This window comes from Branchiostoma lanceolatum, chromosome 18, assembly GCF_035083965.1.
Source record: "Branchiostoma lanceolatum isolate klBraLanc5 chromosome 18, klBraLanc5.hap2, whole genome shotgun sequence".
Taxonomy (NCBI): Eukaryota; Metazoa; Chordata; class Leptocardii; order Amphioxiformes; family Branchiostomatidae; genus Branchiostoma; species Branchiostoma lanceolatum.
The window spans coordinates 3485963-3503518 of NC_089739.1; the positions used below are offsets into that span (position 1 = coordinate 3485963).

Consider the following 17556-nt stretch of genomic DNA (forward strand, 5'->3'; position numbering starts at 1 on the left):
GCACCAAAGTGCAAAATATGCCAAACAACATTCGTGTCCAGTGACCGTTCATTGTTCAATTTAGATGTGTAAACTCCCTGGTAATTCAACAACAATCAAATTGCTGAAGGTTATAAGGTATTTCAAAATAATCACATACTTCTGTATCAGGCGAAGGCCAACCTGCGAAAGGACGATACTAGAAATGTTAAGTTTTATAATAAATGCCAGGCCATCTTGTTCAAAACAAGACAACATTATTTTGAGCGACCTATTATTTTTCAATTGAGATTTGAAAGTTCACTAGTCATTGAGCAAAAATCATATTGCCTAAGAATAAAGGGTCTTAGGCGAAGGCCAACCTGCGAACAGACAGTACTGAAAATGTAGAGTTTAACGATAAGATTGAGGTCATTCGATCTAAAATTTCGTGTCCTTGACGGAGGTTAAAAACCCAGCCAGTCCCGGGCCAAGCAGCCATGTTCTATTGATAGGTGCGTCAACTGACCTTCCGTTTCATTCAGTGAACATGCCTCACCGTTTGTGCTCTTTGCTGCGGTTGCGTGGACTCCCCCGGCTTTCCCGGTTCCGTGGTTTCGTCCTGTGCGGGACTTAGCGGACTGGTGGGGGTCGGGGGCGGCGTAATCGAGGACACGCTCTGGTAGAACAGGAAACGGAAGAGAAGCTTCCGGTCATGCGCAGTCGAAACCCATGACAGCAAATTCAAAATGGCGGACCAATGTGACAGCTGAGTGGGCACTAGTGAATGTCAGTTTGCGATGTGTTAGGGCTCATTTCAAATGAATGGATTACCTCAATGAAATGGGTGTTTCAATCGACGTAAGCTTCACCAGGCTATATGAAAAAACTGAGTGGTGACACAAGTTTTTACATGTAACTTGTTAAGGGCAGATCGGAAGTTTTTGGAATGATCAAAGCACATGGCCGAGGGTATGCACCTACCAATAGACATGACCACGTGCATAGCTCATATATGATACATTCTTCAAGTAAATTCTTGCCGAACTCACCGACAAAAACTCTCTGATGGCAATACTCTCTTCCGGAGTGACAGTTATCAATCTGGGTGTGTTCTCGCCTACAGCAGTCTCGATAGCCTGTGCTGTTCTAAACTTTCTTCTTCTACGATAATCGCCGATAGCTGTCTCTACTTCAGATTCGTCCTCATTATCTTTCTCAATCGTTTCTTCTGTTTTAGCTTCGACAGCACTCGCTGTCTCTTCGTTCGCGTCTGCCGTCCCTTCGGCCACCCTCGCCGTCTCTTCGGCCGCCTTCGCCGTCTCTTCGGCTACCTTCGGCGCGACATCGTTTGGCGCTTGCGCAGTGGCAGCCTCATCCGTAGGCTGTTCGTCCGACTTGTTGTTCAACACCGATGCGTAGTATTCCATACTGGCCTTACTCATGGGCGGGCGGTCCGGCAGAGGATTCACTTCTTCAGTGTTATTTATGAAGAAGTAGGGTACTTCAGAAGCAGTGGGGTAGGCAGAAAGAACGGCAACAGTGAAGAACAGCTACAATCAAGCTGGTTAAGAACAATTAGTTTGTAAAAACACAGGAATATAAGTCGTATCTAATATGTACATTTCTATATTATGTAAATAAAGTAAATGAGAAGTAAGTATTGGTCAAAAGGCTGTCATTTCTAGGGAAAAACGTAATAGATAGTATCCCCACTTCCTCGAACTAGAAAAACAAGTTTAGAAACTACGTAAATGTAGTCTTCGCAGGCATCTTCGTCTTCTGGGACAATCGTTGCTAGTTTTGGAAAGGACATGCATGCCACGGAAAGGCAAGATCCACAGGCTACTCGCAAGGAATTTAGCAACGGAAATGCGTTTGGCAAAGTTAGCTCTTTTGACTCACAACCATTTCCTGAAACAAAGAGAACCAAATAAATGCTTTGAGTGAATAAAATGGTTGCAAGAATACGTGTCCAAATTCATCACGTTTTGACCCATAATAAATATAGAAGCAAAAACCACAAAATGACAGCCATCGGATGAAGATGAAATATACAAAGCTTTAGTCATGCATTATGTGTATTTATGGAATTGGACATTTTCACTGCAAGGGTACGCAAAGAAGGCGGCTCTATGAAGCAGAAGTGGGTAGTATTTGATCTACATCGTTCACAATAATCTATGCTAATGATAGTCTGATTAGGAAAGTCTAGTGGTGGAAATGGCCTATTGTGTCTGCCTAGCACACAGCTGTAGTCGGTGCTCATCATGATATTTAGTATCTTTGCTTGGGGTTTCATATTGTGATATCATACACAGGCAAGCAAAAAAAGAACTCGGCCAACAAATATATAAATCGTGATTTCAGCAAATTCTATTGAAATGAGTTAAGGTCATTCAACACGGCATGGCCAAAGCGTTATGTAGATGTTGAGTTTTATTGGAAATACATACGGGGGGAGGGGTATCAAGCTGAAAATATTGGGGGCGTTTCAGAGATCATATCGGTTAAACACAGAACGCAGACTTGGATAGCGAGTGAGCCTAGGAGTTGAAGACCTCTTGGAAGCTGCTGCAAGGTTTTCTGTTGAACCAAAATAACTCGGAAAACCGCCACCGCTAAAAGCTGCTAGTGGCTGCGGCGACCTGATTGTCTTTCGTCGCCATTTTTCGAGAGACGCCATATTGTTGCGCCGCCTATCGGCCTGATTCTCCTGCACGGAAGAGCAGCTCGCACCTTCGACAGTCTTGTTATCCTTTAGCGGAGCGGAAGGTGGAAAGTTCTGACGGATCAGTTCAACTTTGTCACTTTCTTCAGACTCAAAGTCGTCAACACTTTCCGTCCTTTCCCCAGATTCTGTTCAAGTTAACATGAATTAACATCAATAAAATTTGTAGTTGTTACGGATTGGAACCAGCGTTATTTCGGGCTCTTTCAGGCGGGAAATGAATTTTAGCTGGCAGGCAGAGAAACATGTTCCGGCGGCTACAGCTCTTGGACAACTATGCCATTCTGGCTTGTGCTACGCAATTAACACGTCGCAGTAGTGGTAGTAGTAGGCGTATGAATATCAACAAGCCTAACCATCAGAAGATGCTATATGTTAAAGAAAAAGGGCTCAAAAGACGGCACTGTCGACGAGGTGTTATAGCATAAACACATCAAACTTTAATCGAAAAGGAATAGATCACACGTTATAAGGCGTTAGACGTTATTTTTACCTTCGGATAAATCTAATGAGAAAGAAAATTAACTACGAATGGGAGGGCTATGGCTGCGCAGACCTACTGTCAAAGAGCCAATCTCCTTATCCACACTATACGTAGGCAGACATAAGAGTCATTTCCACCATTGTTATCTACTACAAAATGAATTCTGATTATATAGGAGAGCCGTAGGGCACAGTAGCCTTATTATCAAACCAAAGAGCCAGCCTACTTATTGCCACTAGCAGCGGGAGTACAAAGAGTCGAATTGAATTGTTTAGAGAAGACTTGAAATGATACTGCATTGGCTGGCATATAGTATATAATCAATTTCAAATATACAATATCGCCTTTGAATACTTCATAGCAATACTTACAATTCAATCTATCATGCACACATAATTGTAATGATAATTATTTTCAAAATAGTATATATACTCTGCCTTTCATAGGAGTAACGCTTAATGATCAGGTGATGTCTGTAGTAGAGGCCATGGTATTCAAATCGGATGAGCTTCGAGCTTTACTCTTAAAATGACAATGTTTCCTCCACAATTTTGATTCAAACTGACTAAACCTGGTACAATTCGATTAATGCCTTAGGTTTATTGTAGCAGCAAAAGAATCTTTGATTTCTTCTAAGCAAAAGTATGTGTAATCAAAGGAATCATTGGAGCGATTTTCACACGAGAATCCAATGTGCAATGCGCATGTTTATAGGGCACAATCCGATTTTTCGACCAGAAGTCATCACTGGTTGATGATGCCAAACAGGGTCTTGTAGAGTGAGGAACCAGCATCTCCAGACAAAGTACCTGATTGGCTAGAAGTCGAAGGGGCGGAGCTGGGGCTCTGCGTTCTCGGGGTGATGAAGACGTCATCGTCTTCGGCTGACGAACCTCCAGCCGCTCCTTCGCCTCGGGCATCTTCGGCCGGTGGGTCGTCCGACAGGATCCCCATTCCTTCCGACTCGGTCACGGTCGTCGTCTCGTAGACTTCCGACGTAGCTTCAGCCTCGCGACTATCTGCGAAGTTGGAGTCGTCTCCGGACCCTGATCTCTCGCTGAGGCTGCCTCTGGTTTGAGTCTCCGCATCAGCAACACTGCCATCCTCTGTAGGGGAATAAAGCGGGTGAATGACTGATCGAGATCTGTCAAAATCCTTATTTATTTTTTCTTTTGCTTCACTAATAGCTTTATTCTAAATTCATGCCCGATGACTCATTGCAAAAACATGTCACATGAATGACGTTGTTGAATGAAATGACATCGACAACTGTTCATATTCGATATTATACATCAAATGGTAATTAGCTAAAGCTACTTTTGTTAAGCTTGGCCTCATCTTTGTGTACAGCAGCTTCTCCTTGTAACTGCCATTGCAATTGGTCACTTTCTGAAAGTGGAAAGCGTTATTTCAAGTTCTTTTCCATGTATTTCGTCTATATGTTGGTATCTTACCTTTTATAAAGTCTAGCTTCTGGAGTACGACCTCTTCCTTTGAGAAATTCACTTGGAGATGTTCGAAACCGCCCTGCTCAGGTATGCTGGCATTGTTGCTGCTCTCAATGGCCTTGTTTATTCTGAAAGATAGATCATCTCTTTTGACAAACAACCATAGATAGACAATATAGACTTTTAAAGTATCAAAAACGAGAAAGACGCTTACAATATTTAAATCATTAACTATTTTTTTTCTCAAGCTTGATATGGTCGATGTTTCTGCACCTTGTGTATTTTACTTTAACACACACTTATGTCGTTCTGTAGGTACACGCTGGTAGAAAAGCAAATGATTTAATGACCAAATCATTTAAACTGTGTCAGAACACTGTCTATATTTGAATTATCTCCAATGTGCATGGGATGGCTTACATATGGCCACTATGCAATGAAACGATGTCGAAACAACTTACCTCTCTATCAGTTCCTTAGTTTTCTGCACACAAGAAAAAGGAGAAAATTTCAGACATATAATTGCACATATGCAACATATAATTGCAACAACACATAGCCACCATAAGCAAAAAAGTATGGGGTATGTTGGGTATACCGACGTGCAATCATGGTTTCTTAGACTATATATACGCAAAAAGAAACTATGCATGGTTATTGAAAAGGTAACGAGTGCATCTTTGGTTATGTCAATTGCATGATGGGTCAGATCCCACCGCTGCCACCAGTGTAGCACATTCTGCAGCTGCTACCAGTGTTACTCAGCTGACCGCATTGTGTTAGAGGTGAAAGCTGGGCAATTTCATCTCGTCCAATCTTGCAAGCCTGGTCTCCATCCCTACTATAGCTAACGGGTTTGTAACATGTAGCTTTAATAGGGATGTATATTGGGAAACCTTATTATAGACAAACCTGTACAAGTGGCCACCTTTACGGAAGGTTTACCTGGATAATATGACTTACATTTTGGTGATCCATTCGATAATTTGTTTCCCATTGACACAAGCATCCTGTCTGTAGTCACCTCATTCGACACAGACAAGATTTTATCGGTCCCACGTGGCCTTTTGGGCAGTTTCGATTGTACCTCAAACAGTTATATAGCATACGCAGTATGCAACAAAAGCCAGCAGCAGCAGCATCAGCATCAGGTACACTTACCTTCGTAAGAGAGTGAAAAAAACACACAAATATTCTGCAGACGTTTACGTACCGCCAGGAAAGCAGCCTTATTGGGTTCCTCCAAAAATTGAAGAGTATTTTCCACCATCTTTGATGAATTCTCCAGCTCTTCGCTGAACTTACCGATCAGATCCTGCGGAAAATGGGTTGCAAACTTGCTTAGAAAATGCATTAGGATCTACTATGTATGGGTTAGTTCGTCGTACCGTTAGGAAGGCCGCCTTGTCCGGCTCTTCTAGAAATAGCAGAGATTCCTCCACCGACTTGGCTGCTCGTTCCAGCTCCCCACTGTATTTTGCGATCAGTTCCTGGGGGAGGCAGGCGACGTGTACGCATTATATGGATTCAAAGTGAGATGTATAGATGTTTTCACAACAAACTAAAGTCGAATTCGAAGTTTAAACATTTTGTACATTGAATTTTTGCCCCCATAAAGTACCGAAGCTTTTGGAACTGTTATTTGGAATTATGACATTTTTGCGCTGCACTTAAAAAGGAATCACTTGAAAACACCAAGGCTTGTAATTCATCAGTTATCTAATTTTCATACCTGCAGCACTTTCTGTTTTTCCAGCTGTTCTTCCGTTACCAGTGATAATAGCACCCCCTTGCGGTCCTCTATGATACTGTACAGTCTGTCGAACTTGTCACAAATGGCGGCCTTCACCTCGCGTGCATTCATCTGTTTCAAGTGTAAGAGAGAATTAGAATTAGTTTTCTTAAACAGAACTAATAGAGGCTACTGGGTATGACTAGGGTTTAAAAAGATGGCCAACTTCTTGATCTGAAATAGCAATAGACAGGCAGTAGTAGACAGCCGCAGTACTTTTTTTATAACATTGGTTTAGAATATCATCAGTTTGTCTGTATTTCCAAGAATTGAAGCGTCAGGCAATCTATTCAAATAGCGAGGAACATTGAATTATTGTTACTCATTCTTGTGCAGATTACTTTATATATTTCAAAAACTTTTTGTGCATCTTTTATATTTCATTTTCATATATTTCTGAGGATTCCATTCTCCCATGCAGAGCCTCGACTCTAACTAGCTGTCAACCAAGCTAGAATCGACTTTATATACCTGAAGAAAAAAAATTAGCCGGTTCTCTTATTGGCTGACAGCTGGTTAGAGGCCATGCACACACAAGTGGAAGCCTTAGACGTGTTCAGGAAGTCCATACAAAATATGTCATATAACCTAGTCTCCAAGCAGACCCAACGGTTGTTAATACCGTAACCAACTGGCAGAGGGAACTTTTATTGACAACTTCTCTGGCTGACTGGAGCTAGCTTGTACGATTTTGGTACCGTGGAGATCTGCTTGGAGATTAATACAACCCACGGGTGAGGCTCTGTGTAGGGAAAGAGGGGGATTATTTAATTTCTTGTCCTCTTTAAATTAATCACATTCTCACCTCGTGTATCTTGCATCCCTCCTCCAGTAGACTGATGACACTCTGCAGCTTGTCGTTTGCGGCCACTTGTTTGGCTATGCAGTCACTCAGCTCGATCTGGAAATCACAAAAATGTACGACTTTAACAACCAATCACGTAAACAAGCATGGATATGATTAGGTCAATTATATGACCTTACCTTAGACCTTAGATCCTCCCGCAACTTTGTTGCATAGGTCAACTTGGCTCCGGATACTTCTTCTCCAAAGGATGCGGTCTTGTGCCGCTACTGCTATTTCCTCCAGTGAATGTAATCCCAGCTTCTTCCCGTCGTTTTGCAGTGTTCGCCTGAGAGTGACCTTAGGCCGTCCTCTTGGACGTGTGCCTTTCGGTTTCCAGGTCATGGCAATTTTAGTCGTTCTGTGCTCGGGTAACCTCCACGCATGTCCGGCAAAGGTTAATCTTCTTTTCATTACAATTGTGCTAAGTGGGGGGACTTTTGCTCTTTGCAATTATATGAATTACGTTTTATCTGTCAACGTACACACTGCAATTCTTCAAACAAGATTAAGAATAGACGTTATTTTACTGCTAATTTACTTATTACTATGTCTTTTATTCTTCTTGTCCACCATTATTTTGCTTTGCAATTAGACATTGCGCATAGATTTGTAATAAAAGTTTTACTATATCATTATCAATGCTATATTAGATTTTATTCGTACCTTTCATCACAATCTGTATTTTCAGGAAAGTACTAAAAACTGTTGCTGATCGATTTATGTTCATTTTAAACTACGGTCGTATCGTTACCGTAAATATATCACTGAGAATTCGATAAATACATATATCTACTTGATCAAAACGTAGATCGTAATGTCTATATACCAGGAGTTCTTGGAAGGACTCTTATGAGAATTGCATGCATATTGCTTCAAAGCAGGGTCTATCATTATCACTGTACACAACATTAACACTGGGTGCGCCAGACTAGCAGGTATGGCGGCCCTCACCCAACTTACATGGACAAACATCTTCAACATAGTGTGACATACCGTTCGTGAGTGCGCCTTCTGGCTGTAACCTACTTCTGTCTTGGCTGACCTGCATTTGAGTGAAGAAGTGGTGCAAGCAATGATAAGACCCCTCCCTATATGTGCATACATGTTGGGTAGAGACAGCCAAACGATTTCTTTAGAGCGTCAGCAAAGATTTGAACACATATTAGACGGCTACTGATACAGGATTGTATTAAATGATAATGATCCAAAGAGCCAGGGACACGAGTTTGGTCAGGGAAAGGTTTTTATGAATCCAAACTTCTTACTTGATAGTCGCCATGCAACTGGACATTATATATTGATCTCAAAAGGAAATTATCTTTTCCTTAAGCATTGAAATATAAGACATACGTATATAGAATTCTAACAGACCGTGAAAAATAATTTGGCATCATCAGTTATAATCAAATCAGATGCATTTAAAAACCACAATGATCCGATTATGAACCGGGCTGAATAAAAGACATTTCCTTCGAACAGAAAGTCCGCCATCTTGAAAGTTGAGCTGACTCATAGTTGATGGCCACGTGACCAGTGCCTCCTGCCAATATAGTTCATGCTGAGATATAGTTATATTGCCGGCAAATAGTAAGCAATTCTGTCAACCATCGGAAGGCCTGGCTAGATTTTTTTTAACCCTAACAGCTCGTTTATCTTTCCCCATACCGATTAAACTTTGCTATTGGATTTGTAATGCTTTAGACGATTCTAAAATCAGGGACTGTGTTTTGCCCTATTCTGTGTTCTTATTGTAAACTACGCACAAAAAGTTCGGAAACTTAACTTTGGTTGATCATATCTCCGTTGTATTTTTACCGATTTTAATGCATTGTATATCATCATAAAGCTTATGTAATTCCCTTTTCTATGATACCAAACTTATGGTGATTGAAAACCCACGGAACAAGTACCAGGACTAATAACGTGAGTGGGTCACAGAGAAAAAGTGCCCAAAATTCCCTGTTGGTGTCATACGCGCGCTGTGACATCCTATCGGTATGGGCGCGGATGATGATTCAATATATTGTTTCCCCGGGTTCTAAGGTTATTTCTAGAACACAGACCATCCAAGGTTATTTCTAGCACACAGAACATCCAAGGTTATTTTTAGCACATCGATCCAATTGTTTACACCACAGCATTTGGTGGTGTCAGCGTAATGATATGGGGAGGCATTACCTCCAGGGGAAAGACAAGACTTGTCATTGTACCAGGAACCCTCATGCAGAAAGATATCGTGACACAGGGCTTGATCCGGTGGCCATCCCTTTCCTCCATAACATGGGGCCGACTGCCTTGCTGCAAGATGATAACGCCCGCCCACCGCGTACCGGGGAGGGATATTCGCAGACCATCTTCAGCATATTCATGCAGGTGTAGAGAGGATGGAGTGGCCCCCTAAGAGCCCGGACCTAGCTGGACCCCATCGAACATCTATGGGATCAGCTTGGGTGAGCTGTCCGTGCAAGAGTGACCGAGAGAACAACGCTAGCTGACCTATGACGACTGCTGGTGGAGGAATGGGACGCTATACCACAGCATCGCATTGCGCGACTGGTGACGAGTATGAGGATGAGGTGCCGTGCTGTAGTGTGCGCGTGGCTGGGCCACCCGTTACTAAGACTCCTTGCTAACCCGTTACTAAGACACAGATTGTTGGTTTTGATAAAGAATAAACTTAGCTTTCATGAATATGTCTCGTTTATTCTTGTTGATTTTTCACAATACCCTCGTACAGAAGTCAATATCAACAGAAGAATATGTACGGAATAGCATGTTTGACTATAGTATGGTAATCTGGGCACTTTATTTCTTCGACCCACTCACTTTAGCAGGCCTAATGCTCGTTTCCTGAACTCGCAATCACAATAAGTTTGGTATCATGGGAAAGGAAATCAAAAAAGCTTTTAAATGATATGTAATACATTGAAATCGGTAAAAAAATAACGGAAATATGATCGACCAAAGTTAAGTTTCCGAACTTTTTGTGCGTAGTTTATCTTCTACAATTGGTTCTTTACCGGTTATGCGATATATAAATATGCGTTATGCGATATATATATATATAACAACAAACAAAAATAACAGCTAAAATCTGTCTATCACCTATGACGCCAATGATTTTATGAAGCTGTGACGATTATCAGAGTTGACGCCATCTTGATTACTACCATTTGTTTTCGCTGCTATATTTGGCCAGATAATGGCAGATGTCGTATGTCCAACTCTTTTTGCTTTCGTCTCAGATAGAGAATCCCGTGACGCATGTGGAAAAATTTGAACTGATCTTCTAGGTTTGGTACCGCACATCGCTACAGTTGATCATCTCTCACAGCTTGATTGTTCTTTTTTCTAAAGTTGCATAAGTGTTTTAATTGAGTATTTGTCTATTGAATAGGCTAACCTTAAGCCTAGGTTACACATAGCCGAACATGGCTCCCGAACGCTAGCCGACTCAGGTCGGCGGTAGTTCGGGAGCAGTCTGACCAGTTTTTTGGCCACGCCTATCTTTGGCGCCGAACATGCGCCGAAGATGCGCCGAAGATGCGCCGATCATCTCCTAACCAGTACACGAATTACTCCCGAATGGGCCCCGAATGCTTTCTAGCTTACTCCCAACCATCCCGACCTCTAGCCGCAGACTGCCGAATCTCTCCTGACTAAACCCCGACCGATTGCAGACCCTCTCACGAATCTAAATGGACATATTCAGCGACTTTCACAAGAGGGGTCATGTTCGGTTTTGATTAAGATAATCCATTTTATTATGTTGTTAACATCACCGAGAGATCGAATTCGGATCATGGCTAGCTTTAATACTGCATTTAGTGTTCTTCTTTGTTTTTGGTCGTGTGAAGGTCGGGGGTGATTCGCCCACGTTCCGATAGTAGTCACTTGGTTGAGAATTAGTTAGCAGAGATTTGTCTACGGCCTTGGGGTGAGTTATGGGTAGGTTGGAAACTAGTTGGGAGTAAGTCAGTAGTGTTTCTGGCGTGGTTAAGGTTCTAATTTTACTACTGACTCAATCCCGAATACCAGCCGAGCACTAGCCGACCGCGCCGAACACCAGCCGAACAACAGCCGACCCATTTCAGACCCTCCGTCCAGAGCCGAATGTTTTGAAATTTTTAAAACATTCGGCTGGCGCAGCCGAACACCAGCCGACTCAGCCGAACGCCAGCCGACTCGGCCGAACGCCAACCGAGCTAGCTCCCGAATCACTCCCGAATCACTCCAACCATGGTCGGGGGAGAGTCGGGAGGCCATGTTCGGCTATGTGTAACCTAGGCTTTAGTCTCCAACCAGACCCAATAGATTGCAAATAAAGACCGTATCCAACTGGAAGAAGGAGCTTGTAAAGGGTTGCAAAACGTACTTCCTCTGCCAGTTTGATACGGTCCTTATGCAACCTATAGATCTGCTTGGAGATTAGGCTAACCTAGGCATATCAATATCATATGAATGGATGAATGGATGGATGAATGAATGAACATTATTGCTCGACAATTGTTAATGGTACAACGCATAGCGACGATTATCAAATAACAATGTAGAGTGCTAGAGACCATTACTAACACGCTATCACAGACTATACATTCACTGAGTGATCTAGATTGAATGATAGGCCATTCTTGAAATGGTCCTCAGAGAAATAGTACGGAATGTTGTTGACTCAATGTCTCTACTTTAATCCTGTAAGAGAATTTGTTGCGTCTTTGCCAACGGGAATGGTACCAGTTTCCCCACCCTAAGGCAAACAAAACGACGGTGAATAAACAAGTTGACACGATCTGGAGCGACAACGATGTACTAGTATCTGCCAGAACAAAAATAGGGTAGATAAAATTTGACCGTTCCCGTTAACGTTTGTGCGTTCTGCTTCTTTAAGATGATTATGGAATGCCGCCATTTTGAGTTCTGGTAAAATAAACACCAAATGTCACTATGCGCTGCCTGTAATATCATTATTACTAAATATAGAACTGAAATGTGACGTTAAGTAACAGGTCACCCGAAAGCTGTCAACTTATAGAACAGCAGGGCTTAGGCTAGTTTTTCTGCGTGTGCACTTCAAGTTGTTACTTAGTACTTGACGTAAAAGCAAAAATATTGTGTTGAATTTGTGTCAATGTATCTATTTATAAATTACACTTTTGTTTATAAATGTTTAGCTTTTCGCTTGCGTGTTTTCATTTTGTCCAGGAGTGTGTCCATACTTGGTCCGGGTCCAAATTGGTTCCACTGGCTGGCAGAGAATGAATGTTGCTAGCTATTAATAAGCTGTTTGAAAGTAAAAGCTGTAACATGTGCGATGAAAGTAGTTGAATGTGGAATATTTTGTGAATAACTTTACAAAAAAACTCTTAATATTTTACGGAGGTATGAGACCTACGATTTCTTGCTTTTTATACACGATACCAATAAGGACAGCGCATCTTCAGAAACTCACACTGACTAATACGGGTTAGGATATGTCGTGCAGAGCAATGGCCAAATTTGTCCCGAAATCGGTCTTACACCTCTTTAATATCTCTAGGCGTATAACGCTTTGTGACTTAAAGTTTAATCGAGATTCGCTCTACTTTTTAGATATTGACTTTCCTTTCCATGTTTGTTTTTGCCTACTAATTGCATCGTTCCTTTGGGAAGAAACCATCTAATTCACCACTGTTTAGGCGTGTTTAGACGTGTAAACAACTTGAGTGACAGAACATGTGTTGGTATGTCTGTCCATGGAAATAGACCACTTCACAAACAACTCATGAAGGCGAACAACGGGTTATCATCCCATCCGGCCAAGGACAAACAGTGACGTCTGCAATAGACCGATCCCAAAGCCACGCCCCCTGTTCGATTTCGAACACCTCCGTCAAAAACGGAGTTTGACGGACCAAACATGGCCGTAACGGCTAGATTGAAAATAATGCCACTGACTTCGGTTTAGCTTTTGTGGCACTGAAACCCTTTCAGAGCGGGCCTAATAAGAATGCTATGTCTTCTTTGTTGAAGGCTGTATCCACCGGGTAGAGTTGTTTAAGGAGGGGGTAGGTGTAGTTGCGGTAAGAGCGTAATGTTTTCGGTCAATGTTAAAACGGTATGCGCCACATAGCTTTCCCTTGTCGGTGGGCATCAGCGCCCAGTTTCTGACAAGCAGCCGATGCACGTGTAAAACAGGGTTCATATATCTGTGATAGGGTTCCCACTGTATTGACTGCATGCATAACAGCTGCATGGTATTTAGTAACTAAGATTAAAATGCATCCGTTTACTTCCCTGTTCACTTTCAAGTTAACCAGTTTCACACACCAGTAACTGAAGATACGAAACACTGCGCTAGCGCGGACTTTGTAGTAGTCAGCATGTGGTACAAGCTTCCTCTCCTTGAGTGCCCGATCTATTTTCAATTTAAATTGGTTTTTGTTCTGAGCATGCATTCAACCAATACAGTGGAAACCCTGTCCCAGATATACCGACCATGCGTCGTGCCATTTCTGCCCCGCCAACGCTGTTTTTTGACGGAGGTGCTCTGAATAGAACAGGGGGTTCTATGTGTCTTCTATTCGTTCGATATGGTGTTCGACAGGATCGGTCTATTGTTGACGTGTCAGTGATTCTTTTTCTTGTCAAGGCATCACTGCATTGGTTTTGTGTCTTGGCATTGTGTAATTCTTGACTAAAAGCCTCTTGCGTACGTGTTTTGTCTCCATAGTTATTTGTGTCCAAAGAAAACATGTTTATGTTTTCATCTCGGCAGTCTTTTGTAACCAACAACTTTTGGCAGTAGAAAGCCTTTCCCGTAAACAATATTCCTTATTTACATAGGCAGTGCAATTATTGATTTGAGTATACAGTATGTGAAAGATCTACGGTTAAGATTTTCGTCTAAATGTGTTATCATAAAGTAGCTCTTTCTTTGATGGTTCATATCTCAAGATAATGACGCACACATTCCGCGTCAGAGCACCATATTAAAATAATGACTTCCTGTTGTTTGCCAAAAGCGTTTCCTTGATTTTATCATCAAGAATTTATGCTAAAAGGGGTTTTTGAATTTGATACTCGATGTAAAAACTATTGCTTGTTTTGGTGTAACAGGAAGCGGAAATTGCGTCAATGACAAAACAACAACGTCTGTAGGTGTTGTGTCAGTGATTTAATATTTTGCGATTAATTTCAATGGCAAGCCATCGCCACATTAGTTTTGTGCTTCGGCATTGTGTATATTTCCGTCCGTGTAAACATATTAAGAACTCACTTCAAAAATTCATATCACAAGATGATGACGCATGCGCTCTACGTCAGAGCACCAAATCAGAACGAGCGCACCCAGTTATTTTATTTCTAACAAACACATTTCCATGGCCTTGTGATAAAAACGTCATGCTAAAGGGAATTTTGAATTTGTTTTTCGATATGGAAGGTATGCAGCCATGCTACATGGTAACATTATGACATTCCACTGGCGAAATCGTTCAATAATTGCATAACATGAGGTAAATAACCGGGGTATATTATATATTATGGCCATTTGATTGTCAAAGAATGTTATTCCGACTCATCTGGTCCGTATTTTCTAGGCTATTTGAAAATTAAAAAAAATACATTTTCAAATACCAGTTATCTCTGGACATAAATACGCTGAAAAGAAACTATCTTATCATTTATGAAAATGCATATCTAAAAGGTTAACGGAAAATATTGTATTTGATTAATAACCCAAAAGTTAACCCAAATAGCAATATATGACCACATAACCATGGGTATTGTACAACTAGCAATAAAATCTATGTTTTCTAAGTCATCACAATAGCCCCATATTCCCTTGGACTCCAGCATCGTAGCAGCAGGCTATTTGGAATTTATCTACAAATTGCTGCATGATGCATCCTCCAAAAATGCAACCCCAACCATTCGTAGCAACTCACAGGCGTATCACTAAGCCACAATTTCCGTTCTAAATTTCACTGGATCACAGAACAACATTGTTTCCGCAGTATATATGAACCCACGGCAGTATACAGATATGAACCCACGGTATCGTATCAGATGTTACACAACGTCGTAGTTGTAGAGGCAAGAATATTGCTGTTGCCATGTGTGTTCGGTGAAATGCAATTTGAACCATTCGTAGTGACTAACACGTTTCATGACTAAACCGTAGTTTCCGTTCTGAATTTCACTGGATCACAGTACAACATTGTTTCCGCAGTATATAGATATAAACCCAGATGTTGCATAACGACAGAGTTATAGAGGCACGAAGATTGCTGTTATAAGGACCCCTGGTGAAATGCAACTTTAACCATTCGTAGCAACTAAACCGTAGTTTCCGTTCTGAATTTTACTGGATCACAGTACAACATTGTTTCCGCAGTATATAGATATGAACCCAGATGTTGCATAACGACAGAGTTATAGAGGCACGAAGATTGCTGTTATAAGGACCCCTGGTGAAATGCAACTTTAACCATTCGTAGCAACTAAACCGTAGTTTCCGTTCTGAATTTTACTGGATCACAGTACAACATTGTTTCCGCAGTATATAGATATGAACCCAGATGTTGCATAACGACAGAGTTATAGAGGCACGAAGATTGCTGTTGCCATGTGTATCGGGTGACCCCTGGTGTGGCACGTCTGATGACCAACATGAAACCCGACACCGGACCAGCTGTCTCCATCGTTATGCACATCCAGACACAAACAGCTATTTGCCGGGACACGGGTTTAGGCTTGTCATCTCTGTATTTTGGAAGCTAAATTATCGTTAACGTTAACTATAACTGAATGAGAGGTTTTAGCATGAGCGATAAATATTATCGTCGGCAATCGCCTGCACAATATATGATAGAATATATAGAAAGTACTACAAATACTGAATGTATAGAACTTACTGAAATAAGCAATAGGGAAAAGTTCACCCAGATAATCTGTTGGTTCAGAGTATTAGATGCTTTGGTATTATTGGTATCGGTATTTGGTATTGGCAAACGTTGGTATTATTTAAGGCTAATTTGTATATTCTTAGATTGATGAATCACGTTTCATAAAACCCTTATAGGAAATAAATAACATTGTTACTTTATTGAAGATACTTGGTACGATTTATTTTAATTTTTCTTATCCTTGCTTCGTTATAATTATTCTCGGCTTTATGTTTACCCCAGCGGGTTTGAACTAGCCATTGTTACGTCACTCAATAATGGACATCTGCCTCTCAATTTATGTCGAGAAAAAATGAGTAACTGACCTTCTGCCTGCTGTGAACCTCTGGGATGGTCGCCACTTCGTGATCTTGGTGTTCTCCAAACACTTTACACATTGAACATATAGGAGACTGGCAAGTCTGACAATACACGTTAATCCTCTCTTCCTCATGCACTTCACACATCATCTCTTCCTTCTTCTTGGTGATCTTGATCCCCGTCCCCTCCATCTCCTGTTTGTAGATGTCGATGATGTTCTCGACGAGCAGGTTCCTCTGGAGCCCGTAGACTCCATGGCGGTCGAGTACGACCTCGTGGCGGCACGTAGGGCATCGGAACCGGCCGCCGCTCCCGACCACGCTCGGTGTGCCCCGCGACTGGAACACGTCGTTGGCGCACTTGCGGCAGAGGTTGTGCTGGCAAGGTAGGATCAGCACGGGCTTGTTGAACATCTCCAAGCAGATGGGACACGTCAGCTGCCTCTCTAGGTTGTCCATCTTGCTATTGTTAAAGTACGCGACGAACGGTGGAGTGGAAAATCACGGTTTAGACCAGACGTGACTGCTACTTGCTACCCGCAAATTCTTTCCGTCTGACCGTTCAACAGCCTGGTAGATATAAGTCCGGAGGCAGACGTTGCCCGAAAATAGCCCTTCACTCTGCCCGCATTTGACGCGCGTCTACCGATTCTTCAGGCACCGCATTGCCGCGAAACCTCACACTCAAGACGCTCTACTTGACGTAATGTGACAAGTTCAATATCAAGACTTCAGACGACGAGATTTTCTAATCGTTACCGATAGAGCCGACAACACTGTTCGCGGGGTTACGCACTCTCAGTGGCGGGGATACAGGAGGAGAGGGCGGCTAAAAATAGCGGGAGCGGGGTTTGGAACGTTACGCCGGGGCGCTGCGTGCCATTGGCCTTATAGGGAGACTAAAATTAGACCGCCCGGCATGGAGACATATTCATCATCAAAGACAAGCGTGGAGATAATCTAACTTCACAATAAGAAAATATCTTCTTGTAAAAAATTGTCGTTTGTAGATTTTTTTGCTAGGATTTTGTTTGTGGGACGCGTTTGTGTTA

The 17556-nt window shown here is 42.0% G+C and overlaps 1 protein-coding gene across 3 annotated transcripts in view; it reads right to left on the minus strand.

The window, feature by feature from the left end:
- LOC136423838 (tripartite motif-containing protein 54-like) overlaps positions 1-17347 on the minus strand; it is a 19705-nt gene extending 2358 nt beyond the window's left edge. Inside the window, exons 1-9 of one of the 3 annotated variants that reach the window (XM_066412187.1) lie at positions 16511-17346; positions 7219-7314; positions 6354-6485; positions 6010-6111; positions 5083-5105; positions 4628-4749; positions 3983-4279; positions 1011-1462; positions 518-637 (exon numbers count right to left, since the gene is read on the minus strand). In XM_066412187.1, the coding sequence (XP_066268284.1) occupies positions 518-637; positions 1011-1462; positions 3983-4279; positions 4628-4749; positions 5083-5105; positions 6010-6111; positions 6354-6485; positions 7219-7314; positions 16511-16963 (1797 nt within the window). In that variant the 5' untranslated portion in view covers positions 16964-17346. Of the gene's footprint in view, positions 1-487; positions 638-1010; positions 1463-3982; positions 4280-4627; positions 4750-5082; positions 5106-6009; positions 6112-6353; positions 6486-7218; positions 7315-16510 lie in introns of all 3 variants that reach the window. The other 2 variants (XM_066412189.1, XM_066412188.1) reach the window with 2 other exon arrangements.
- Between the last annotated feature and the right edge of the window lie 209 nt (positions 17348-17556).